The sequence below is a fragment of the Salmo trutta genome, chromosome 14, assembly GCF_901001165.1.
Source record: "Salmo trutta chromosome 14, fSalTru1.1, whole genome shotgun sequence".
Taxonomy (NCBI): domain Eukaryota; kingdom Metazoa; phylum Chordata; class Actinopteri; order Salmoniformes; family Salmonidae; genus Salmo; species Salmo trutta.
The window spans coordinates 30,479,324-30,505,724 of NC_042970.1; the positions used below are offsets into that span (position 1 = coordinate 30,479,324).

The 26,401-nt window shown below is 45.1% G+C and overlaps 1 protein-coding gene and 1 long non-coding RNA gene across 5 annotated transcripts; one reads left to right on the forward strand and one right to left on the reverse strand.

Annotated features, from left to right (window-relative positions):
- Positions 1-422: 422 nt before the first annotated feature.
- On the reverse strand, positions 423-7,791 carry LOC115207770 (succinate dehydrogenase [ubiquinone] iron-sulfur subunit, mitochondrial). Its single transcript, XM_029775244.1, has 8 exons — positions 7,662-7,791; positions 4,833-4,966; positions 2,779-2,864; positions 2,006-2,142; positions 1,766-1,882; positions 1,533-1,634; positions 1,271-1,393; positions 423-1,146 (listed from the first exon to the last, which is right to left on the reverse strand). Exons 1-8 carry the CDS (start codon positions 7,731-7,733, stop codon positions 1,066-1,068), a joined length of 852 nt encoding a protein of 283 aa, XP_029631104.1. The 5' UTR covers positions 7,734-7,791; the 3' UTR covers positions 423-1,065.
- LOC115207774 (uncharacterized) lies at positions 7,231-22,305 on the forward strand. 4 transcript variants are annotated; one of them, XR_003881056.1, is made up of 6 exons: positions 7,231-7,409; positions 18,731-18,762; positions 19,218-19,287; positions 19,479-19,646; positions 21,979-22,052; positions 22,254-22,305. It is a non-coding gene; the product is annotated as an uncharacterized LOC115207774 (long non-coding RNA). The 4 variants fall into 4 exon arrangements; XR_003881055.1 differs by lacking the exon at positions 7,231-7,409 and adding an exon at positions 8,514-8,530; XR_003881053.1 differs by lacking the exon at positions 7,231-7,409 and having other exon boundaries at positions 15,195-18,762.
- Positions 22,306-26,401: the final 4,096 nt, after the last annotated feature.

The window sequence follows — 26,401 nt, forward strand, 5'->3', positions numbered from 1 at the left end:
TCGCCGACCCCCACCAACCAGACAGGAGACCATGGCACTGACTGCACATAAACCCCCTAACCCTCAAGGATGGATAAATAGGGATGTTTGAAAGCAGTAGACCGTAGACACACATAATTGATCTCAAGGCATATCATTTTTCGTGTATGATTTTGATTGTCCACGTCATTGTTCATGATAGGGGACAATCAATTAGCAGGGCAGTACCGTGTGACAACTTATGACATAAAAATAGTAGATACATTCATGATTCTAGTTTATTGATTAATTTTCCATGGTGCATTTATGGCATGCCCAACAATAGGCTTCGGGAGACTCGCCAAATTGTGTACACTGAAGGGGCTTTTTTGGACAGCGTCCTTATTTGTTCTCCCTTTTCACTCAACTCGTTAAGTATGTGAAAGACTGACACCTAGAGGATATAGATTGAAATTACGGCGCTACCCACCGTAGCACACGTTCAGTATTTTTATTTTTATTTTGAGTATTTAGCTGATCCTAAAAACCCATCACCATTCAAATGCTGTACAAAGAAACCCACCACTCAATGAAGGTGCTGATAAAGCCGAGAGGTGATAACTATTACTAAAGAAATAAAGTGAGAGATCTGTTCAGAAGCAGGCGTAACAACAAGGGAAACAGTGACAAGCATTAAAGCATTAGATTTATTACAAGCAGACTCCTGATAGATATAGGTATGACGGAAGAGCTGCAGATCATATACATATTTAATATCTGTGAATCCATCACACTCTGAACTCGAACTCACCCACACACACACACGAGACCAAACAATGGGTATATGAACTAAGGAATGCACCATTTTAAGTCAGTGGGTCAAGTCTCACATACAGTATGCACCCATGCATTTTCTCTTACACACAAACACACGCTACAGTGTACACACACACACCAATCCTGTGTGGACCATGCACCCATTGCCCTTGGAGTCCAGTGTCAGTCAGTAGTGCTAGAGTGTGGAGGTGTTGAAGTTAACAGGTGTGCAGGCCCAGTAGAACCCACTGGTAGAGAATCTTAATTATAGTATAATTTATAAGGGGGGGTTCAAGCAGCAGCTGATTTCTTCTCCTTGTAAGTGGCCATCATCTTCTTAATCTCTGCAATCGCCTTCCCTGGGTTAAGGCCCTGTAAGGGTAGGAGAGAGGTGGTGCATTTGAGTACAATGAGAAAGAAGAAGTGTGCTAGTAAGCATTGAAGTTTACCGTTAGCCCTTGGAAGGGAGTAGTGCTGTTTATTAGACTGAAGTTACCTTGGGGCAGGTCTTAGTGCAGTTCATGATGGTGTGACAGCGGTAGAGGGAGAAAGGATCCTGCAGCTTGGACAGACGCTCCTCTGTGAACTCGTCTCGCGAGTCGATCATCCAGCGGTAGGCCTGGAGGGAGGACGGCAGTGTGAGCTCACAAACAGGCCAAGGTGCATACACACATTCACCCATCAGTGTCCCGTTGATCAAAACACAACTCTAAACAAAAAAAGTTCCCTCAGACTAGTCTAAACTCAAATACACAGACCTGCATGAGGACAGCAGGTCCCAAGTACTTGTCTCCATTCCACCAGTAGCTGGGACAGCTGGTGCTGCAGCACGCACACAGGATACATTCATACAGCCCGTCCTGGGAGGGACAGAAACATCAAGTCATGAGGAGGAACGGGAGAAGAGTGCAGAATGGACACAATAGCAGCCCTCAGTTCATACGTCTAAATTATGCTCAATGCTAATTGAACAAAGGTCATTTGGGTGTACCAGTTTTTGTCTGTCCTCCACAGTCTGATGGTATTGTTCCTTTCCCTCATTTGTCTCATCTTTCTTCTTCAGGTAGGGCTCGATCGACTTGTACTGAGCATAGAAATTACTCATATCCTGCAACCAAAACAGAACTCCATCACAAAACTCACTCCAATTTTTACCATTGAAAGCCATAATGGTGGATAAAGGAATCCAGACGGTTTGTGAAGAGCTTGTATGGAATGTCATGATACTCACAGGCACCAGATCCTTGACCACATACATGTGTGGCAGAGGGTAGATCTTGGTAGCCTTGCCGGTGTTGGTGTCAATCTTGTTGAGGCAGGCCAGTGTGTTGCCTCCATTGATGTTCATTGCACAGGATCCGCAGATACCTGATCCATAGCAAACCCACATACACACTGTATTACTCACCTTGGACATTATATGAATTTGTAGAAGGAACTGGCACGTGTTGGGTTTCCTAGGCTACAGCATATCCATCTGAGGATAGTCACTAGAACTAAGCTGCCCTAGTATCATCCCTGGACATCCTGTTCTTAGATAATTCCATCCTGGACACACGTTCCAACCTCAGTAGCCTTGGTGTGTGTGAGCCAGAACGGCTCAGAGGAGCAGGAGCCCATCTCCTGTTTCTGTAGCATGAGGCAACTTGATGTACAAGTTACACCCTCTGGAGAGGACGCTAGTCTATCGCAGGGTCTTACCCCCAATCCATCTCCCTAATGCCGAGTGCCAAGCAGAGACACATCGGGTCCCATTTTTACAGTCTTTGGTATGACTCGCCCAGGGATCAAACTCCCAACCTCTTCTCCAATCTTTTTCCAACCTTGATGCTACCTAAAATCCCCTCACATAACAGAAATACAGTAAGTCAACCTTTAAGAAGACTAATCCCAGCTCTTCTCTCACTGCACAGAACATTTAGTGATTCATTACTAGAATCATTCCAACAATTTCATCTATTCATCAGTGTCCCAAACTAACCCCACTTCCCTTCCCACACTGACCCTCTCTGCAGGAGCGACGGAAAGTCAGAGTGCCGTCCATCTCATTCTTGATCTTGATGAGGGCGTCTAATACCATGGGGCCACAGCTGTGGAAAGGAGGGAAGCAGACAGTCAACTTATTGTTTCCTAAGACACACAGGACCCATCAGGGTCCACACACACACAGGACCCATCAGGGTCCACACACACACAGGACCCATCAGGGTCCACACACACACAGGACCCATCAGGGTCCACACACACACACACACACACACACACACACAAGACCCATCAGGACCCACACACAGGACCCACACACACACAGGACCCATCAGGGTCCACACACACACCAACAGTCGTCAGGAGGTTGAAAAATAAAAAAATGTGGCTTGGGCCCTCAGATCCTCAGAAAGTTGTACAACTGAGCCATTGAGAGCATCTTGACTGGCTGCATCACCGCTTGGTATAGCAACTGCTTGGCATCTGACCGCAAGACACTAGTAATGCAGATCGCCCAGTAAATCACTGGGGCAGAGCTCCCTGCCATCCAGGACCTCAATACCAGGCGGTGTCAGAGGAAGGCCCCCCCAAAAAATTGTCAAACAATCCAGCCACCCTGTTCTCTCTGCCCCATGTATATAGCCAAGTTATCGTTACTCTTTGTATATTTATTATTACTTTTCTATTATTTCTCTATTTTCTTTCTCCCTACATGTTGGCATGGGCCTGTAAGAAAGCATTTCACTGTTAGTCTACACCAGTTTATGAAGCATGTGAAAAATAAATTTAGATTTGACAGCTGTACACTGAAGAAATATGACAACAGGATTGACACATACTATACATATCCATGCTGTGATCTTGTGATAGTACACCAAGGTATTTTTGTCACGATGCCTCATTGCCAGAGGTGAGCCAATCAGGCTGGACAGATAAACAGGAGGAGGACTGGGAACCTGTCCAGAGTATCAGCGTTATCTTCCTTAATTCCATATGAAGGGTGCCCATGATTCTCTCTAACAGTGTCATCATCTGAGTTAACACGTAATGCCCTGAACGCCACTGCAACATGATCTTCTGTTTCTGAGAACTACATCCAGATATATAGTTGGCCGCCTTGAGACATGTGAAGTCTGTAACTCCCAAGTCGCAAACTCCTAAATGAAAGAGGATGAACGTCAACAGAACATGCCACTGCCCAGGACCAGTCAAGAACAGCCAGTCTAATCTAGAGGAGGGGTAGTCTTCCATCACCACCATATACAAGGGGAGCTCGGTACTGAACAGATCTAGCACAGTAGCTAGGTTTCCATCCAATTTGCGACAGATTCTCATGCAAATATGATAGAATGTGCATTTAATTTTTTTTTGCATTTCCACACCAGAGGTGTGTCAGACTGACTTTGTTAGGCATAAAAGGCTGTGAGTAGTGAAGTTAAGCACATAAAATAAAACCACTTTCGCTCTTAAGTTTTCATGTACCGAATAAATAAAATAGGAGTTAAATGGGTTTCCATTGCATTTTTTGCTCTACCGATAGAGTTGTCAGACAAACGGCAAACCTGACCAATCTGGTTTTCGTGCATGCTCTCGAGACAACAGTTCGCTGATAAAGTGGGCACTGGACAGGTTAGGTTATATGATGACATGGATAAGAGCAAGATCATTTTGGTTTCTTAATTGGCAGCTTAAGCATCGGTCATCATGTCACTAGCATACAAATTAAGACCCACGATTTTATTGGAAAGGAGCATCAAGTTCACCACCCTGTAGCCTAAACTGTGCATACTTTTCCAAGAAACTGCACAATAAATAATTTCCACCTCAATTCGTTGCATAATTAATTTTACTGACAAAAATATCCCACCACGTCGAATTAACAAAATTGTCTGTCGACATTAATTAAAATTCTACCAACACTTCCTGTTTCCATCATACTTTTATACGGCATGACTTTACTCACATAAAGTGTGGATGGAAACGTGGTTTGTGATAACGTTCAATAAAATGACAAAGTCCTTGTTCCAACAACCTAATGGAAGTGTGCAGCTGATAAGGCGGGCTGTACTTACGTGTTGAGGTCAATCTCAAAGGTCTGCATGCGGGGCTTGTCCCCAACTGTGTCTGGGTCCCAGCGGTACACCTGGAACTTCTTGATTCTAGGCTGTGGGGCTGTGGCCGCTGCTGTCTGGGCATACCGAACCGCCTAACAGTAAGACAGGTGAGTGAGGACTGCTTCTACCATGCGTGTCATAACAAACCATATGAATGACGACACAATGTTCCTGGTATGAGGATTGTAGAAACAGTGTTGAGTGAATAGTTTAACATTAGTCCATCACAGAGAGTAGGTGTATAGAAGGTATTTGAGGGAGTTGGGTGAAGTTGCCCCACCTAGACAATGATCTGAGGTCAGGATATGGGGAAGGGTAAGCTGATGCTACATCAGAGGAAACGTAATACCCGGTGGAGCAAGGTCAGACATTGTGCCATTCCCATACCGTCCCCCTACAGATCACATAACTACATTACATCAAGTTACAGGATCATCTAACCTTACACCACTAACCCAACTCATTACGCACATAATGTATTTACTTCATTTTAAACATGTGAACAATACCCCTATCTCCAATGGACACAATATGAAGTATTGACAAAAAACAGATGAAGCAAGATCAAACAATAGTCCTTTTAAAGGCACTTTTGCACTAAGCAAATTCAGCCATCCTGTTAACATTACCGTGCTATTTTGGCAGCGGCTGCTAAAACATCCACAAGTCTTTGCTTACTGTCAGCTCTGACACTAGCCGATTAAACTTAACGATTTACGATGGAGTTGACCAGTGACTGGTGTGTACCAGTGACTGGTGTGTACCAGTGACTGGTGTGTACCAGTGACTGGTGTGTACCAGTGACTGGTGTGTACCAGTGACTGGTGTGTGAGGACTGGAGCTCAGTCGTTTGTTTTAATCAAAACTACAGATTTTTGCATCCAAAGAATCGCCGGCAATTGCACGCAATTACACACAGCTTTGCACACATGGCATTCTCTCAACCAACTTCACCTGGAATGCTTTTCCAACAGTCTTGAAGGAGTTTCCACATATGCTGAGCACTTGTTGGCTGCTTTTCCTTCACTCTGCGGTCCAACTCATCCCAAACCATCTCAATTGGGTTGAGGTCAGTGGATTGTGGAGGCCATCGTCTTGTTGAAAAACAAATGATAGTCCCACTAAGTGCAAACCAGATGGGATGGTGTATCGCTGCAGAATGCTGTGGTAGCCTTCCTGGTTAAGTGTGCCATGAATTCTAAATAAATCACTAAGTGTCACCAGCAAAGCACCCCCACACCACCACCTCCACGCTTCACTGTGGGAACCACACGTGGACATCATCCGTTCACCTACTCTGCGTTTCACAAAGACACGGTGGTTGGAACCAAAAATCTAAAACTTGGAATCAGACTAATGTCCATTGCTCATGTTTCTTGGCCCAAGCAAGTCTCTTCTTCTTACGGTTGTCCTTTAGTAGTGGTTTGTTTGTTTGCAGCAATTCGACCATGAAGGCCTGATTCACGCAGTCTCCTCTGAACAGCTGATGTTGAAATGTGTCTATTACTTGAACTCTGAAGCATTTATTTGGGATGCAATTTCTGAGGCTGGTAACTAATGAACGTATCCTCTGCAGCAGAGGTAACTCTGGGTCTTCCTTTCCTGTGACGGTCCTCATGAGCCAGTTTCATCATAGCGCTTGATGTTTTTGCGACTGTACTTGAAGAAACGTTCAAAGTTCTTGAAATGTTCCATATTGACTGACCTTCATTTCTTAAAAGTAATGATGGACTGTTGTTTCTCTTTACTTATTTGAGCTGTTCTTGCCATAATATGGACTTAGTCCTATTTGGTAAAATACCATCTTCTGTATACCACCCCTACCTTGTCACAATACAGCTGATTGGCTCAAACGCATTAAGGAAAGAAATTCCACAAATTAACTTAAGGCACACCTGTTAATTGAAATGCATTCCAGGTGACTACCTCATGAAGCTGGTTGAGAGAATGCCAAGAGTGTGCAAAGCTGTCATTAAGGCAAAGGGTGGCTACTTTGAAAAATCTCAAATATAAAATACATTTTGATTTATTTAACACTTTTTTGGTTACTACATGATTCCATGTGTTACTTCAGAGTTTTTATATCTTCACTATTATTCTACAATGTAGAATAGTATTTTTTTTTTTTTAACTGGAATGAGTAGGTGTGTCAACTTTCGACTGGTACCGTATCTACGCTGCATTCCATTTTGTGCTATGATGCTGTAGGTGTGATCAACCCTTGATTAACTAAATCTAAACTATTCGGTTTCACAAAAATATCGTTTCCAGTCAGAGGCATATTCAACAGGAACAACACTTACGATTCAATGTGTCCTTCGCTATCAAATAAGCGTTTAAAACACGTTATCACGGGTCTCCCATTTTCCGGCTGTAGAAGTGGGAGATTTTGTTGTAGTTTACTCTCGCGTGACTACGTGGTCTAAAATGGACTACAATGACAGCCCACCCCACCACAGGCGGCAAATGGGACACTCTGGATAAAAGCGTGTTTAAAACGCTTATTTGATAGCGAATGACACGTTCCACACAATCGTACGTTTTGTTCCTGGAGATACTGAATATGCCCGTTGACTGGAAACGTTATATTGGTGAAACCGAATAGTTTAGATTTGGTTGATCAAGTACGCCAGGCTACGGCAGCTTCCGCAACGAGCGGTCAGTAAACAATAGTTCGTTGAGGGACGAAGCAAGCAGCTAGATAACTAGCTGACAAACGTATGTCGTTCGAAACGATCAACATAGCACATTCAGTTTAGGTAATCGTTAAAATGAACACAGCCTTACCACCATTCCGGCGGAAGAACGGAATGCCACGGCGCTACAGCGACCCAAGGACGAGAGACAAACGACCGACATCTTGAGGATTCTGACGTTCCTCTGACCTCTCGCTGTATATGATATACCAGAATGCACCGCGGTATTTCCTTTACGCCTCGATCACACGGACAGTGTATTTGCATATTGGTACACAAGAAGGCCATATGGCGCTAATAGTTAAAGAGTTTCAGGTTGGATTTTCGACGGATATTCGCGCTTTCAAACCACTTGAGCCAGACTCCAAATAAGTGCCATGATGTTGGAAAGGTTGCGCACAACATTGCACAGGTCTTATTTTCACGATTTGGACATTAATTCGCTTTGCAAAGCTAATAAACGTGGAAACACGTGGAAATGTATCAAGATGGCGCAAAAGAACATGGCTAACGTTTTACCTTCTCCCAACCAATTGTGCTATTTTGTTCGTTTTTTTGCTTTTTGTTTAACTGTTTTTTTTTTTTTACTTATTGTGTACATAATGTTTTTGCTTCTGTTTCTTATGACCAAAAATAACTTCTGGACATCAGAACTGCGATTACTCATCGAGGACTGGAAGAAACATTTTCCTTTAACGAGTCCGACGAGAAGGATATCCTGCTTTCACTGGAACAGGCCCATATCCACATCTTTTGCGTGACGAAAGACACCGGAAAAGGGGCCTCAGATCGGGCAGCCTTCTGAGAATCTTGAATAATCTAGGATTAAGATTATCCTACCAACGGGACATCAAAAACTGTAACATTTTATGTTTCACGAAACGTGGCTGAACGACGATACGGACAATATAGAGCTAGCAGGATTTTCCATGCACCGGCAGAACAGAGATGCTGCCTCTGGTAAAACGAGGGGTGGGGGTGTGTGTCTATTTGTCAATAACAGCTGGTGCGCGATGTCTAATATTAAAGAAGTCTCGAGGTATTGCCCGCCTGAGGTTGAGTACCTTATGATAAGTTGTAGACCACACTATCTACCAAGATATCATCCCAACCAGAAGCCATGGATTACAGGCAACATCAGAATCGAGCTAAAGGCTAGAGCTGTCGCTTTCAAGGAGCGGGAGACTAATCCGGACGCTTATAAGAAATCCCGCTATGCCCTCAGACAAACCATCAAACAATCAAAGCGTCAATACAGGATTAAGATTTTTTATTTGATTTATTTTTATTTCACCTTTATTTAACCAGGTAGGCAAGTTGAGAACAAGTTCTCATTTACAATTGCGACCTGGCCAAGATAAAGCAAAGCAGTTTGACACATACAACAACACATGGAGTAAAACAAACATACAGTCAATAATACAGTAGAAAAATAAGTCTATATACAATGTGAGCAAATAAGGTGAGATAAGGGGGGTAAAGGCAAAAAAGGCAATGGTGGCAAAGTAAATACAATATAGCAAGTAAAACACTGGAATGGTAGATTTGTAGTGGAAGAAAGTGCAAAGTAGAAATATAAATAATGGGGTGCAAAGGAGCAAAATAAATAAATACAGTAGGGGAAGAGGTATATGTATGGGCTAAATTATAGATGGGCTATGTACAGGTGCAGTGATCTGTGAGCTGCTCTGACAGCTGGTGCTTAAAGCTAGTGAGGGAGATAAGTGTTTCCAGTTTTAGAGATTTTTGTAGTTCGTTCCAGTCATTGGCAGCAGAGATTTGGAAGGAGACGGCCAAAGGAGGAATTGGCTTTGGGGGTGACCAGAGAGATATACCTGCTGGAGCGCGTGCTACAGGTGGGTGCTTCTATGGTGACCAGTGATCAGAGATAAGGGTGGACTTTACCTAGCAGGGACTTGTAGATGACCTGGAGCCAGTGGGTTTGGCGACGAGTATGAAGCGAGGGCCAGCCAACGAGAGCGTACAGGTCGCAGTGGTGGGTAGTATATGGGGCTTTGGTGACAAAACGGATGGCACTGTGATAGACTGCGTCCAATTTATTGAGTAGGGTATTGGAGGCTATTTTGTAAATGACATCGCCGAAGACAAGGATCGGTAGGATGGTCAGTTTTATGAGGGTATGTTTGGCAGCATGAGTGAAGGATGCTTTGTTGCGAAATAGGAATCTAATTCTAGATTTAACTTTGGATTGGAGATGTTTGATGTGAGTCTGGAAGGAGAGCTTACAGTCTAACCAGACACCTAGGTATTTGTAGTTGTCCACATATTCTAAGTCAGAACCGTCCAGAGTAGTGATGCTGGACGGGCGGGCAGGTGCAGGCAGCGATCGGTTGAAGAGCATGCATTTAGTTTTACTTGTATTTAAGAGCAGTTGGAGGCCACGGAAGGAGGGTTGTATGGCATTGAAGCTCGTCTGGACGGTTGTTAACACAGTGTCCAAAGAAGGGCCAGAAGTATACAGAATGGTGTCGTCTGCATAGAGGTGGATCAGAGACTCACCAGCAGCAAGAGCGACATCATTGATGTATACAGAGAAAAGACTTGGCCCAAGAATTGAACCCTGTGGCACCCCCATAGAGACTACCAGAGGCCCGGACAACAGGCCATCCGATTTGACACATTGAACTCTATCAGAGAAGTAGTTGGTGAACCAGGGGAGGCAATCATTTGAGAAACCAAAACTATCGAGTCTGTCGATGAGGATGTGGTGATTGGCGGAGTCGAAAGCCTTGGCCAGGTCAATGAATACGGCAGCACAGTATTGTTTCTTATCGATGGCGGTTACGATATCGTTTAGGACCTTGAGCGTGGCTGAGGTACACCCATGACAAGCTCTGAAACCAGATTGCATAGCGGAGAAGGTGCGGTGGGATTCGAAATGGTCGGTAATCTGTTTGTTGACTCGGCTTTCGAAGACCTTAGAAAGGCAGGGTAGTATAGATACAGGTCTGTAGCAGTTTGGGTCAAGAGTGTCCCCTCCTTTTGAAGAGGGGGATGACAGCAGCTGCTTTCCAATCTTTTGGAATCTCAGACGGCACGAAAGAGAGGTTGAACAGGCTAGTAATAGGGGTTGCAACAATTTCGGCAGATAATTTTAGAAAGAAAGGGTCCAGATTGTCTAGCCCGGCTGATTTGTAGGGGTCCAGATTTTGCAGCTCTTTCAGAACATCAGCTGATTGGATTTGGGAGAAGGAAAAATTGGGGAAGGCTTGGGCGAGCAGCTGTGGGGGGGTGCAGTGCTGTTGACCGCGGTAGGGGTAGCCAGGTGGAAAGCATGGCCAGCCGTAGAAAAATGCTTATTGAAATTCTCAATTATAGTGGATTTATCCAAGGTGACAGAGTTTCATATCCTCAGTGCAGTGGGCAGCTGGGAGGAGGTGTTCTTGTTCTCCATGGACTTTACAGTGTCCCAGAACTTTTTTGAGTTTGTGTTGCAGGAAGCAAATTTCTGCTTGAAAAAGCTAGCGTTGGCTTTTCTAACTGCCTGTGTATATTGGTTTCTAACTTAGCATGGGGGATGTTCGATGCTAATGCAGAACGCCACAGGATGTTTTTGTGTTGGTTAAGGGCAGTCAGGTCTGGAGAGAATCAAGGGCTATATCTGTTCCTGGTTCTAAATTTCTTGAATGGGGCATGCTTATTTAAGATGGTGAGGAAGGCATTTTTTTTAAATAACCAGACATCCTCTACTGACGGGATGAGGTCAATATCCTTCCAGGCTACCCGGGCCAGGTCGATTAGAAAGGCTTGCTCACTGAAATGTTTCAGGGAGCGTTTGACAGTGATTGAATCCTACTACGTGGCTCTGACGCTCGTCGGATGTGGCAGGGCTTGAAAACTATTATGGAATACAAAGGGAAACCCAGACGCGAGCTGCCCAGTGACGCGAGCCTACCAGACGAGCTAAATGCCATTTATGCTCGCTTCAAGGCAAGCAACACTGAAGCATGCACAAGAGCACCAGTTGTTCTGGATGACTGTGTGATAACGCTCTTGGTAGCCGACTTGAACAAAACCTTTGAACAGGTCAACATTCACAAAGCCGCTGGGCCAGACAGATTACCAGGACGTGTACTCAAAGCATGTGCGGACCAACGGTCAAGTGTCTTCACTGACATTTTCAAACTCTCCCTGACCGAGTCTGTAATACCTACATGTTTCAAGCAGACCACCATAGTCTCTGTGCCCAAGGAAGCGAAGGTAACCTGCCTAAATTATTACCGCCCTGTGGCACTCACGTCGGTAGCCATGAAGTGCTTGGAAAGGCTAGTCATGGCATCAACAGCATCCTCCCGGACACCCTAGACCCACTCCAATTTGCATACCGCCCCAACAGATCCACTGAGGATGCAATCTCAATCACACTCCACACTGCCTTTTCTCACCTGCACAAAAGGAACACCTATGTGAGAATGCTGTTCATTGACTACAGCTCAGCGTTCAACACCATAGTTCTGACGAAGCTCATCACTAAGCTAAGGACTCTGGGACTAAACACCTCCCTCTGCAACTGGATCCTGGACTTCCTGATGGGCCGCCCCCAGGTGGTAAGAGTAGGCAACAACACGTCTGCCACGCTGATCCTTAACACTGGGGCCCCTTAGGGGTGTGTACCTATTCCCCTCCTGTATTCCCTGTTCACCCACTACTGCATGGCCAAACACGACTCCAACACCATCATTAAGTTTGCTGATGCCAAAACAGCGGTAGGCCTGATCACCGACAATGATGAGACGGCCTATAGGGAGGAGGTCAGAGAACTGGCAGTGTGGTGCCAGGACAACAACCTCTCCTTCAATGTGAGCAAGACAAAGGAGCGGATCGTGGACTACAGGAAAAGGCGGGCCGAACAGCTCCCCATTAACATCCATGGGGCTCTGTGGAGCGGGTCGAGAGTTTCAAGTTCTTTGTGTCCACATCAACAAACTATCATGGTCCAAACATAGAGGAGGCACGACAAAACCTTTTCCCCCTCAGGAGACTGAAAAGATTTGGCATGCGTCCCCAGATCCTCAAAAGGTTCTACAGCTGCACCATCGAGAGCATCCTGACCGGTTGCATCACCGCCTGGTGAGGCAACTGCTCGGCATCTGACCGTAAGGTGCTACAGAGAGTAGTGCGAACGGCCCAGTACATCACTGGGGCCAAGCTCCCTGCCATCCAGAACCTATACAATAGGCGGTGTCAGAGGACAGCCCATAAAATTGTCAGAGACTGGGTCACCCAAATTCTTTTCTCTGCTACCGCACGGCAAGCGGTACCGGAGCGCCAAGTCTAGGACCAAAAGGCTCCTCAACAGCTTCTACCCCCAAGCCATAAGAATGCTGAACAATTACCCTGTGCTTTGACCTCTTTCTCCCCTCTCTCTCCAGATGAAATCTCGCGTCTCGTGACGGCCGGCCGCCCAACAACCTGCCCACTTGACCCTATCCCCTCCTCTCTTCTCCAGACCATTTCCGGAGACCTTCTCCCCTACCTCACCTCGCTCATCAACTCATCCTTGACCGCTGGCTACGTCCCTTCCGTCTTCAAGAGAGCGAGAGTTGCACCCCTTCTGAAAAAACCTACACTCGATCCCTCCGATATCAACAACTACAGACCAGTATCCCTTCTTTCTTTTCTCTCCAAAACTCTTGAACGTGCCGTCCTTGGCCAGCTCTCCTGCTATCTCTCTCAGAATGACCTTCTTGATCCTAATCAGTCAGGTTTCAAGACTGGGCATTCAACTGAGACTGCTCTTCTCTGTGTCACAGAGGCTCTCCGCACTGCTAAAGCTAACTCTTTCTCCTCTGCTCTCATCCTTCTAGACCTATCTGCTGCCTTTGATACTGTGAACCATCAGATCCTCCTCTCCACCCTCTCCGAGCTGGGCATCTCCGGCGCGGCCCACGCTTGGATTGCGTCCTACCTGACAGGTCGCTCCTACCAGGTAGCGTGGCGAGAATCTGTCTCCGCACCACGTGCTCTCACCACTGGTGTCCCCCAGGGCTCTGTTCTAGGCCCTCTCCTATTCTCACTATACACCAAGTCACTTGGCTCGGTCATATCCTCACATGGTCTCTCCTATCATTGCTACGCAGACGACACACAATTAATCTTCTCCTTTCCCCCTTCTGATAACCAGGTGGCGAATCGCATCTTTGCATGTCTGGCAGACATATCAGTGTGGATGACGGCTCACCACCTCAAGCTGAACCTCGGCAAGACGGAGCTGCTCTTCCTCCCGGGGAAGGACTGCCCGTTTCATGATCTCACCATCACGGTTAACAACTCCCTTGTGTCCTCCTCCCAGAGTGCTAAGAACCTTGGCGTGACCCTGGACAACACCCTGTCGTTCTCCACTAACATCAAGGCGGTGACCCGATCCTGTAGGTTCATGCTCTACAACATTCGCAGAGTACGACCCTGCCTCACACAGGAAGCGGCGCAGGTCCTAGTCCAGGCACTTGTCATCTCCCGTCTGGATTACTGCAACTCGCTGTTGGCTGGGCTCCCTGCCTGTGCCATTAAACCCCTACAACTCATCCAGAACGCCGCAGCCCGTCTGGTGTTCAACCTTCCCAAGTTCTCTCACGTCACCCCGCTCCTCCGCTCTCTCCACTGGCTTCCAGTTGAAGCTCGCATCCTCTACAAGACCATGGTGCTTGCCAACGGAGCTGTGAGGGGAACGGCACCTCCGTACCTTCAGGCTCTGATCAGGCCCTACACCCAAACAAGGGCACTGCGTTCATCCACCTCTGGCCTGCTCGCCTCCCTACCTCTGAGGAAGCACAGTTCCCGCTCAGCCCAGTCAAAACTGTTCGCTGCTCTGGCACCCCAATGGTGGAACAAGCTCCCTCACGACGCCAGGACAGCGGAGTCAATCACCACCTTCCGGAGACACCTGAAACCCCACCTCTTTAAGGAATACCTGGGATAGGATAAAGTAATCCTTCTAACCCCCCCCCCCCCCCCCAAAAGATTTAGATGCACTATTGTAAAGTTGTTGTTCCACTGGATATCATAGGGTGAATGCACCTATTTGTAAGTCGCTCTGGATAAGAGCGTCTGCTAAATGACTTAAATGTAAATGTAATTAATAAAATCGCCACCGGACAATTTACATTGACCCCCCCTTTTGTACACTGCTGCTACTCACTGTTTATTATCTATGCATAGTCACTTCACCCCCACCTACATGTACAAATTACCTCAACTAACTGCACACTGACTTGGTAGCGGTGCCCCCTGTATATAGCCTTGTTATTGTTATTCTTATTGTGTTACTTTTTATTGTTACTTTTTATTTTAGTCTGCTTGGTAAATATTTTCTTAACTCTTCTTGAACTGTACTGTTGGTTAAGGGCTTGTAAGTAAGCATTTCACGGTAAAGTCTACCCTTGTTGTATTTGGCGCATGTGACAAAGTTTGATTTGATTTGAAATGTGAGCAGCATTTTGTATTTCTAGTTGAATTAGTTAGGGAGCGTAAACAAAGTACACACTTTTTTTGCATTCGAATTTCAATAGCTCCTTGATCATGTGACCTACTGACTTCAAACGAGGTTCAGAATGTACACTCAGTGGGCCTTCACATTGCACACCCTTTAATTTGTCAATTTTCATCTCACGCAATTTTACATACATTTTCAATGTTTCTCATTTCAATAGCTCCTTGGTAATGTGACCTCCTGACCTCAAACTACTTTCAGAATGCCCACGGACTTGCGGAGACGGGCGCCGCGAGGCTTTCAGTGCAGTAACGTGACCGATCCTTGAGAAGCTGGCGGGAGCCCCGGGGAGAGTTCTCTTTTCTTTGTGAAGGGCAGGGCGCCCTGGAATGGGTTCGCCCTGAGAGAGGGGCCCAAGCCCTGGAAAGCGGTGCAGTTTCGGCGGTGTCCAGTGAGCTCTCCCTGGCCCTTGAAAATCCGGGGGAGAGGGTGTAAATCTCACTCCGGGCTGTACCCATATCCAGAGCAGGTCTCCAAGGTGAACAGCCTCTGTCATCTTATAGCAGTGTAGGTAAGGGAAGTTGGCAAAAAAGATCCCTAACTTTGGGATAAGGATTGGCTCTAAGAGCTGGGTCGGTCGGACTGGGGTGCGAAGCGGGGCTGGGCTCGAGCCGCTGCTGGGGGAGCAGTCGCTCCGTCGCCCTCCTCTTGCCACCATTGGAAGTTCATTGTGTGGCCCATCTCATGGTCTTGCAAGGGGCTGCGTGCGAGGGTTTGTTGGGTTGGTGTCCATCGGCGGGCCGAAGGCGGACCAGTGGGGGGTTGGGTCCGGCAGTTGGCGGCGGAAACTCTGGACGCGCGCCGGGCCCTTCTCGCGGATCTCCTCAGCTACAGCGCTCGCCGGCCCCACACATTGTTGGTGGGGAGGTCTCCTCTACACTCACTAGACTTGAGGCAGAGACTTAACCTATTGGCCCCGCAGTGATAGGGCATTGCATGGATCTGGCTCATGCCCTACGACGTGGGGAGAGGTGTCTCCAGCTTGTCTGGGTAGGGAGGCCTACATCTGATGTGGGTAGTACCATCCACGCCCATTGATTTGCTGCGGAACCATAAAATGGACGGAAGAAGCCTAGGTTCCTACTGGGCACGGATCACTGAATGTCAACTTGTTGAAATTCAAAGGAGCATACCCACTTGTCGCTATCGCACTCAAATCACCCGTGGGGTGACTTTGACCCCTCATTTCAAAGTGAGGAATATCAATGAAGCGCTGGTAAAGGTGGTTTCTATGGCTCTGTCCCGGAGGGCTGTCTGGGCAAGCAAATGATTGAAAGACGATTATTCTTTTCTGCTGCTGTTGCTTCTTCTGACACCCGGTCGATGGTGCCGCTAGATACTGCGATGGGTATTTGGTTCTCAAGTCTATAAGTATTGCGCTGGCACTTGATGTCGATTGGGTGTAAAAACCCAGTTAAAGTCCGCTGAAGGTTAGTAGCGGCAACTGATGTCCAGTTTGTAAGACAGAAAAGCCTCTGACAATACCACCGGGCGTGACTCGAATGGATGTCAATTTGATGATATCTGACCGTAGCATGCTACCCTTAGCAGTCGTACTCAAACCATCTTCGGGGTGGCTGTTACACCCACATGTCAAAGTAGGGAAATTCGATGAAGCGGGGTTAAACGGCGGGACTTAATTAAGAGTCTCTTGAGGTAGCCAAATTCCTTGTCATCTAATTAATGACGCGCATAAATGAAGGAAAGTGATTCCCACTGTCCCTACCTACTATCTAGCGAAACCACAGCCCAGGGAACGGGCTTGGCGGAATCAGCGGGGAAAGAAAGACTGGGGCGGTCCACCTGTCAAACGGTCAGAAACTTCCCGTGGAGCAGATGGGAAAAAGCTTGCTTGATCTTGATTTTTAGTATGAATACAGACCGTGAAGCAGGGCCTCACAATCCTTCTGAATTTTTGGCTTTTAAGCAGGAGGTGTTAGAAAAGTTACCACAACGATAACTGGCTTGTAGCGGCCAAGCGTTCATAGCGACATCGCTTTTTGATCCTTCGCTGTCCGTTCTTCCTATCACTGTGAAGCAGAATTCACCAAGCGTTGGATCGTTCACCCACTAATAGGGAACGTGAGCTGGGTTTAGACCGTCGTGAGACCGGTTAGTTTTACCCTATTGATGATGTGTTGTTGCAATAGTAATCCTGCTCAGTACGAGAGGAACCGCAGGTTCAGACATTTGGTGTATTTGCTTGGCTGAGGAGCCAATGGTGCGAAGCTACCATCTGTGGGATTATGACTGAATGCCTCTAAGTCAGAATCCCCCTAAACATAACGATACCGTAGCGCTGCAGATCTTCGGTTGGCCCAGGATAGCCTGCATCTTTTGGCAGGTGAGTAGAGCCGTTCGTGACAGGGTTGGGGTGCGGCCAGATGGGTTGCCGCCCCTCTCCTGATGCGCACCGTTTATGTTTGTGGGGAACCTTGTGCTAAATCACTCGTAGACGACCTGATTCTGGGTCATGGTTTCGTACGTAGCAGAGCAGCTCACTCGCTGCGATCTATTGAAAGTCAGCCCTCGATCCAAGCTTTTGTCGGGGACGGAAGGCATCTTCCTCCACCATCCTCCTCCTTTACTTACGGGTTACCAGGTGCACGGAGAAGGACCAGAGGCCAGACACAGAATGTGAGGGAGCCCAGGCAGGTGGGTAGAAGGCGTAAGACATTGACATTGGGCTCTGGATAGCTATGGGGCTAGATGGTGGTTGTCCATCTGCCTGGGCCTATCCTTTGGGTTACCAGGTGCACAGAGCCTGTTTCGGGTTACCAGGTGCACGTCGTTCATGACAGCAGGACTATAGACATCTTAGCAATTCCAAGGAGTAAGCTAAACTCTAAAGCCAAGGTAGAGGGGTGTTGAGGGGTTAGGGAGAGTAGGTGTGGAGGTCTGTAGTTTCAGGGAGTAAGCTATACACTCTCTGGCCCAGGGAGAGGGCAGGCAGGCGAGCAGGGAGTGTAGGGCTTGAGGCAATGTGCAATGTGTAGGCCCACTGAGTGTACATTCTGAACATTGTTTGAAGTCAGTAGGTCACATGACCAAGGAGCTATTGAATTTCAAACATTTAAATAAACAATTTAAAATGGAGTGAGATGTAAATCGACCAAAGAAAGTGTGTGCAATGTGTGTCTATGCCATTTGGTTAGCTAGAACTAGTTTTGAAAGTTTTAGGAGTAATGGTTAAAGAGCTATTGAAATTTGAAAAATATGATTTGTCACTGTGGTGACGGTCCCTAACTGCTGTTGGTGGACGTAAGGAAAACTACAGGCGAATATCTGTGGAAAATCCAACCTGAAACTGGCTTTACCTCGGTTAAATTGACCTACTCTTGGTGCGCTAGCACACACTTTTCTGCCGTGATACATTTGATTTCTGCACTATTTGTATTAGTTAGTTAGTCAGTCAGTCAAACATGTGTCTCTGCACACTCTCTCTGACAAATGCAGTTAAAAAAGGAGAGCTGTGAAATCTCCTCACCAGAGTTCTGTTAGGCTGTAATGCACTTCACTTTATTGCTGAGTGACAACTGTAATAGCTAGCTAGTGATATTATTGTCATACCAGTGGCATTACTGTAAACAGTTATAGTTTTTACAATATATGTTGCCATGCCAAGGCTCATTTTTTCTTTTTTTTCACAGACCAGCATGGTGTTGGTGGGCTTTTACACAAGGTATGTCATGTAACAGTTGGGTCTTTGCATAGCTGATGTTAAAACATAAAATACATTTGAAGAATTTTCATTCCAAAATACTATATATCCACTGGGGGGGGGTCTTTAACTTTCAGGATGATCCGATACGTATATAGATACATGTTTATACATGGGGGGAAAAACTATTGAATTTGGTTATCTTTCACTGACAAGCTCTAAACTTTGCCATTATACTTGTTTGATTATGGGGGGGCCTAAGCATTTAATTGGCTTTTATAAACAGCCTTAGACTGCTCTGGAGAGAACCTCTCAGGCTCAGGGGTTTGTTTGTCCATGCAGAAGATGGTAATTATTTCATGCTGTATAGTGCATTCTGGTTAAGGGCCCATTTATGTCTGTTTTAACTTTTAACTGTCTACATTGATGTATGTTATTGTGTGTCACTCACTATCAATACACTGTGTTGTTACCAGATGGAAAAAGACTGCTCCCTGACTTTTGAGGTCCATGCGCTGGGGAAGGCTGGTGTTCAGGGACACCGTGGTAAGCAAGGCTGCATTCAACATGTGTTCCCCCTGCATTGATGATTGTCAACTGCAACTCTTTTCCATTCATCAGAAGAGTTACATAATTGTGTCTCTTTCTGCTGGGCTAGTGTTTGAGGTGCTGGCCCCACGCTTCTCCATCTTTGATGTCTAATGATCACGACCCTCATGTCCTTTCCCCTTTCATAGCTACTGTAGTTCATGCTGGGAGGGCTGCAGAAACAACCTGGACAGTAGCATAGTGCGTGTGAGGGGCGTGGTGGTGGTGGAGTGTGTCTGCTCCTGCATGCACATCAATGTAGTCAAGCTCAAATGTGGGGTACAGTATGGAGCTGACCCAGACTCAAAGCTGGATAGGTAAGAGATAGCATTATCATAATCAAATTCATAACACTCTGTAATACCTCTTCTTATACACTATTAACATGTTGTCTGTGAGACTGAAGTTTTAGATTTAATTTAAATCACGACAACTTAATGAATATTCCCACGGACAGTTAAGAAGGCATGGTATAGAGCTCGCCAGCTTGAATTCGTAAAATACAGAAATGCGTTACCAGAAAATAAAGTCTGAAGTTAACACAGGCTTAGGAGATCTTATACGTTTTGTTCTATGTATTAATATCAGTCAGTTAACATGACCTTTATGAATTATGAAGCCTTTATGTTATTTGTATGATTACATAAATGCTTCAAAATGTACAGAAAGTCACATTTTCTGATGATGATTATCTCATAGATCAAAACATACAAGATCTCCTAAGCCTGTGTTTACCACAGACCTTATTTTCTGCATGTACAGAAAGGATGCACATAACTCTGCAATGTTGGGTTGGGTTGTATTGGAGAGAGTCTCAGTCTTAAATCATTTTCCACACACAGTCTGTGCCTGTATTTAGTTTTCATGCTAGTGAGGGCCGAGAATCCACTCTCACATACACCTTAGCCAAATACATTTAAACTCAGTTTTTCACAATTCCTGACATTTAATCCGAGTAAAAATTCCCTGTCTTAGGTCAGTTAGGATCACCACTTTATTTTAAGAATGTGAAATGTCAGAATAATAGTAGAGGGAATGATTTATTTCAGCTTTAATTTCTTTCATCACATTTCCAGTGGGTCAGAAGTTTACATACACTCAATTAGCATTTGGTAACATTGCCTTTACATTGTTTTACTTGGGTCAAACGTTTCGGGTAGCCTTCCAGAAGCTTCCCACAATAAGTTGGGTGAATTCTGGCCCATTCCTCCTGACAGAGCTGGTGTAACTGAGTCAGGTTTGTAGGCCTCCTTGCTCGCACACGCTTTTTCAGTTTTGCCCACAAATTTTCTATAGATTGAGGTCAGGGCTTTTTGATGGCCACTCCAATACCTTGACTTTGTTGTCCTTAAGCCATTTTGCCACAACTTTGGAAGTATGCTTGGGGTCATTGTCCATTTGGAAGACCCATTTGCAACCAGCTTTAACTTCCTGACTGATGTCTTGAGATGTTGCTTCAATATATCCACATCATTTTCCTTCCTCACGATGCCATCTATTTTGTGAAGTACACCAGTCCCTCCTGCAGCAAAGCAACCCCACAACATAATGCTGCCACCCTCGTGCTTCACAGTTGGGATGGTGTTCTTCGGCTTGCAAGCCTCCGCCTTTTTCCTCCAAACATAACAATGGTCATTATGGCCAAACAGTTCTATTTTTGTTTCATCAGACCAGAGAGATTTCTCCAAAAAGTATGATCTTTGTCCCCATATGCAGTTGCAAACCATAGTCTGGCTTTTTTATGGCGGGTTTGGAGTAGTGGCTTCTTCCTTGCTGAACGGACTTTCAGCTTATGTCGATATAGGACTCGTTTTACTGTGGCTATAGATACTTTTGTACCTGTTTCCTCCAGCATCTTCACAAGGTCCTTTGCTGTTGTACATGGATTGATTTGCACTTTTCGCACCAAAGGAAGTTCATCTCTAGGAGACAGAACGCGTCTTCTTCCTGAGCGCTATGACGGCTGCGTGGTCCCATGGTGTTTATACTTGCGTACTATTGTTTGTACAGAACGTGGTACCTTCAGGCATTAGGAAATTGCTCCCAAGGATGAACCAGACTTGTGGAGGTCTACAATATTTTTTCTGAGGTCTTGGCTGATTTCTTTTGATTTTCCCATGATGTCAAGCAAAGACGCACAGAGTTTGAAGGTAGGCCTTGAAATACATCCACAGGTACACCTCCAATTGACTCAAATTATGTCAATTAACCTATCAGAAGCTTCTAACACCATTACATCATTTTTTTTTATTTTCCAAGCTGTTTAAAGGCACAATCAACTTCATGTATGTAAACGTCTGACCCACTGGAATTGTGATACAGCGAATTATAAGTGAAATAATCTGTCTGTGGACAATTGGTGGAAAAATTACTTGTGTCATGCAGAGAGTAGATGTCCTAACCGACTTGCCAAAACTATAGTTTGTTAACAAGAAATTTGTGGAGTGGTTGAAAAACTAGTTTAATGACTCCAACCTAAGTGTATGTAAACTTCCGACTTCAACTGTATCTAAAAACCCTACCTGTATGCTTTGTCCAACGGACCATTGCGGAGTCAGTGTCTACAAAAAGACGGCATTTCTATTTCTCTTTATAGTAGTGTTGTATTAACTAAGCTTTATGTCGCTGTCCTGTGTGTGTATGAACCAGTGATGATTTGCTCACCCCCTACTGACCAGGAGATGAGTCAAGACTTCCTGCCTTGCTACCCCCAAGACTGGAGGGTAAGCTACAGTATATTGGTCTCTCCATGGGTGGGAGATGGATGTTTAAGCTTATCAATGCTTAAATCCCTTGACGTATTTTATTTATTTTTTCTATAAAAATGCACTGGATTGGTTGAAAAGTGATACTAAACTTACACTGAGGTTACAAAACATTAAGAACACCTTCCTAATATTGGGTTGCATCCTTTTTGCCCTCAGAACAGCCTCAATTCATCACTGCATGGACTCTACAAGGTGTCGAAAGCGTTCCACAGGGCCCATGTAGACTCTAATGCTTCCCACGGTTGTGTCAAGTTGGTTGGATGTCCTTTGGGTGGTGGACCATTTTTGATACACACAGAAAAGTGTTGTGTGAAAAACCCAACAGTGTTGCAGTTCTTGACACAAACCGGTACGCGTGGCACCTACTACCATACCCCGGTCAAAGGCTCTTCAACCTGTGTCCTCCCCTTCATCTATACTGATTGAAGTGGATTTAACAAGTTACATCCATAAGGGATCATAGCTGGATTCACCTGGTCAGTCTCTCATGTAAAGAGCAGGTGTACCTAACATTTTGTACACTAAGTGTATATCCTGTACCATGCACAATTTTGACAAGGTGGAAGATACATACTGAATTTATACTGTTTTTGATACTAAGATGGACCAAGATATGTGTTTCTTTTTCACATACTTGTTCATTGGTTTTTGCAAGAGTTGGTTGATTGGTCGGTTCCTTGGATTTCCAATATGTTGATGCCATTGATTAAAAGAGAAAGAATAGGATGCAATGTCCAACCCAAAATATAAGCTTGTTTTACTTCATTGTTTATAAATATAATTGTTCAAATAAATTCTGTTGGTTGCATAAATAATGATGATTACTAAAAGTTACATGAACTGTAAAAATGAACCATCAAAACCAAATGGAAACCCCTTTTGTTAATATGTATTGGCAATAATAATGGTGAGGCATGGAATAATTAAACATGTATCTTTTGGATGTTTGTTTGAAATATGAGTAGGATGTTTGAAATATGAGTAGGATGTTTGAAATATGAGTAGGATGTTTGAAATATGAGTAGGATGTTTGAAATATGAGTAGGATGTTTGAAATACAGCATGAGTAGGTGATTTGAGTCATGCTTCTTCAGTAGTGGAATAAAGACATTTAGCACTTGAATGTTGTCACTAAATACTCTGTGTAAGTACTGCAGTGATGTATGATTGTTAATAAAATTGTTCGTAGACCAATTTTTGATACTGTGTCTCTGTATGCAAGTACGTTGAAAGTGACCTGAAAAATACATATTTTCACTTTCAACCAAAAGCGAACGTAGACGGACGTCTTTGTATAGTTATCTTTTAAACGACATAAAATATGTATTTTCAACAACATGTAAAAGACGTCTTTTCAACTTTCAACATCAACCGAACGTAGATTCGACGTCGGGCATAGTCGTCTTTTCAACTACATTTTGCTAGGTGGGACTCCTTGCTCCAGCCAAACGCTAAGCCAAGCCAACAGACGTTAATTTCTTCCAAAGTATGTAACAAACAGAGTAACGGAAGAATTACGTTTCGGTAGGCAAGATACAGTAGTTACAGTAATATCATATTTCACAAATTATTGTCTGTCGGTTTAAATCTATTCTTCTGTATATACACATGCACGTACTGTGCACATGATATTCCTCATGTAGTGGTGAAGGTAGGCAACAACACCTCCACCATGCTGACCCACAAAACAGGGGCCCCCATTGTGATCCGTGCTCAGCCACCTCCTGTACTCACTTTTCACCCATGAATGAGTGGCCAAGCACGTCTCCAACTCAATCATCAAGTTTGCTGAGGACAACAGTGGTAGGCCTGACTTTAGAGACAGCACACCCCCATCCACATCAACGACAAGGCTGCAGTGGAGAGGGTCAAAAGCTTCAAGTTCCTTGGCATGGACATCACTGACAACCTGAAATGGTCCCTTCATACAGACAGCATGGTGAAGAAGGTGCAACAGCGCCTCTTCAACCTCAGGAGGCTAAGAAATTTGGCTTGGCCCCTAAGATCCTCACAAACTTCTACAGATGCACCATTGAGAGCATCTTGTCAGGCTGTATCCCCGCCTGGTAAGGCAATTGCACCGCCCTCAACCACAGGGCTCTCCAGAGCGTGGTGCGGACAGCCCAACGCACATTGCCTGCCCTCCAGGACATCTACTGCACCAATTGTCACAGGAAGTCCAAGAAAATCATCATCAATCAAGGACCTCAGCCACCTGAACCACGGCCTGTTCAACCCACTACCATCTGTCAGAGACAGGACAGGTGCATCAAAGCTGGGACCGAGACAGTGGCGTGTATTCATGGATGCCAAGGGAAGCCAGGCTTCCCCAAATATTTGACTAGCATTTAGCCTCCCTTGATAAAATAAATAATAATTAGCCAATCAGTGTTGAGCTGAGCTCAACTGTGGGTGGTCCTGTTGCAGCATCATGGATCATGGACAGCCACATGATATTTAGAACATTGATTAGACTAAATTGTTTTTGGTATCTTAAAGTTTGTTTTAAGTGTATTAAACTAAGCATATACAGTGGGGCAAAAAAGTATTTAGTCAGCCACCAATTGTGCAAGTTCTCCCACTTAATTTTCATCATAGGTACACTTCAACTATGACAGACAAAATGAGAAAAAAAAATCCAGAAAATCACATTGTAGGATTTTTTATGAATTTTTGCAAATTATGGTGGAAAATAAGTATTTGGTCAATAACAAAAGTTTCTCAATACTTTGTTATATACCCTTTGTTGGCAATGACACAGGTCAAACGTTTTCTGTAAGTCTTCACAAGGTTTTCACACACTGTTGCTGGTATTTTGGCCCATTCCTCCATGCAGATCTCCTTTACAGCAGTGATGTTTTGGGGCTGTCGCTGGGCAACACGGACTTTCAACTCCCTCCAAAGATTTTCTATGGGGTTGAGATCTGGAGACTGGCTAGGCCACTCCTGGACCTTGAAATGCTTCTTACGAAGCCACTCCTTCGTTGCCTGGGCGGTGTGTTTGGGATCATTGTCATGCTGAAAGACCCAGCCACGTTTCATCTTCAATGCCCTTGCTGATGGAAGGAGGTTTTCACTCAAAATCTCACGATACATGGCCCCATTCATTCTTTCCTTTACACGGATCAGTCGTCCTGGTCCCTTTGCAGAAAAACAGCCCCAAAGCATGATGTTTCCACCCCCATGCTTCACAGTGGGTATGATGTTCTTTGGATGCAACTCAGCATTCTTTGTCCTCCAAACACGACGAGTTGAGTTTTTACCAAAAAGTTATTTTTTGGTTTCATCTGACCATATGACATTCTCCCAATCCTCTTCTGGGTCATCCAAATGCTCTCTAGCAAACTTCAGACGGGCCTGGACATGTACTGGCTTAAGCAGGGGGACACGTCTGGCACTGCAGGATTTGAGTCCCTGGCGGCGTAGTGTGTTACTGGTGGTAGGCTTTGTTACTTTGGTCCCAGCTCTCTGCAGGTCATTCACTAGGTCCCCCCGTGTGGGTCTGGGATTTTTGCTCACCGTTCTTGTGATCATTTTGACCCCACGGGGTGAGATCTTGCGTGGAGCCCCAGATCGAGGGAGATTATCAGTGGTCTTGTATGTCTTCCATTTCCTAATAATTGCTCCCACAGTTGATTTCTTCAAACCAAGCTGCTTACCTATTGCAGATTCAGTCTTCCCAGCCTGGTGCAGGTCTACCATTTTGTTTCTGGTGTCTTTTGACAGCTCTTTGGTCTTGGCCATAGTGGAGTTTGGAGTGTGACTGTTTGAGGTTGTGGACAGGTGTCTTTTATACTGATAACAAGTTCAAACAGGTGCCAGTAATACAGGTAACGAGTGGAGGACAGAGGAGCCTCTTAAAGAAGAAGTTACAGGTCTGTGAGAGCCAGAAATCTTGCTTGTTTGTAGGTGACCAAATACTTATTTTCCACCATAATTTGCAAATAAATTCATAAAAAATCCTACAATGTGATTTTCTGGATTTTTTTCTCCAAATTTTGTCTGTCATAGTTGACGTGCACCTATGATGAAAATTACAGGCCTCTCTCATCTTTTTAAGTGGGAGAACTTGCACAATTGGTGGCTAACTAAATACTTTTTTGCCCCACTGTATAGCCTTGTTGATTTGATGATGTTTAAGTTGAAATGGTGCTGGAATAGCAGAAGCAGTTCTCCTGTTGTCTTTGTGCTGACTTGCGGTAACTCTGTGGTTCTAAATTGGTAGATGTTCAGTAAACTGTCCAAAACATTAACTATGCACAGACATCCCTTTAGTGGTGTGGGGGCTGTGCTTAGGAAATTGG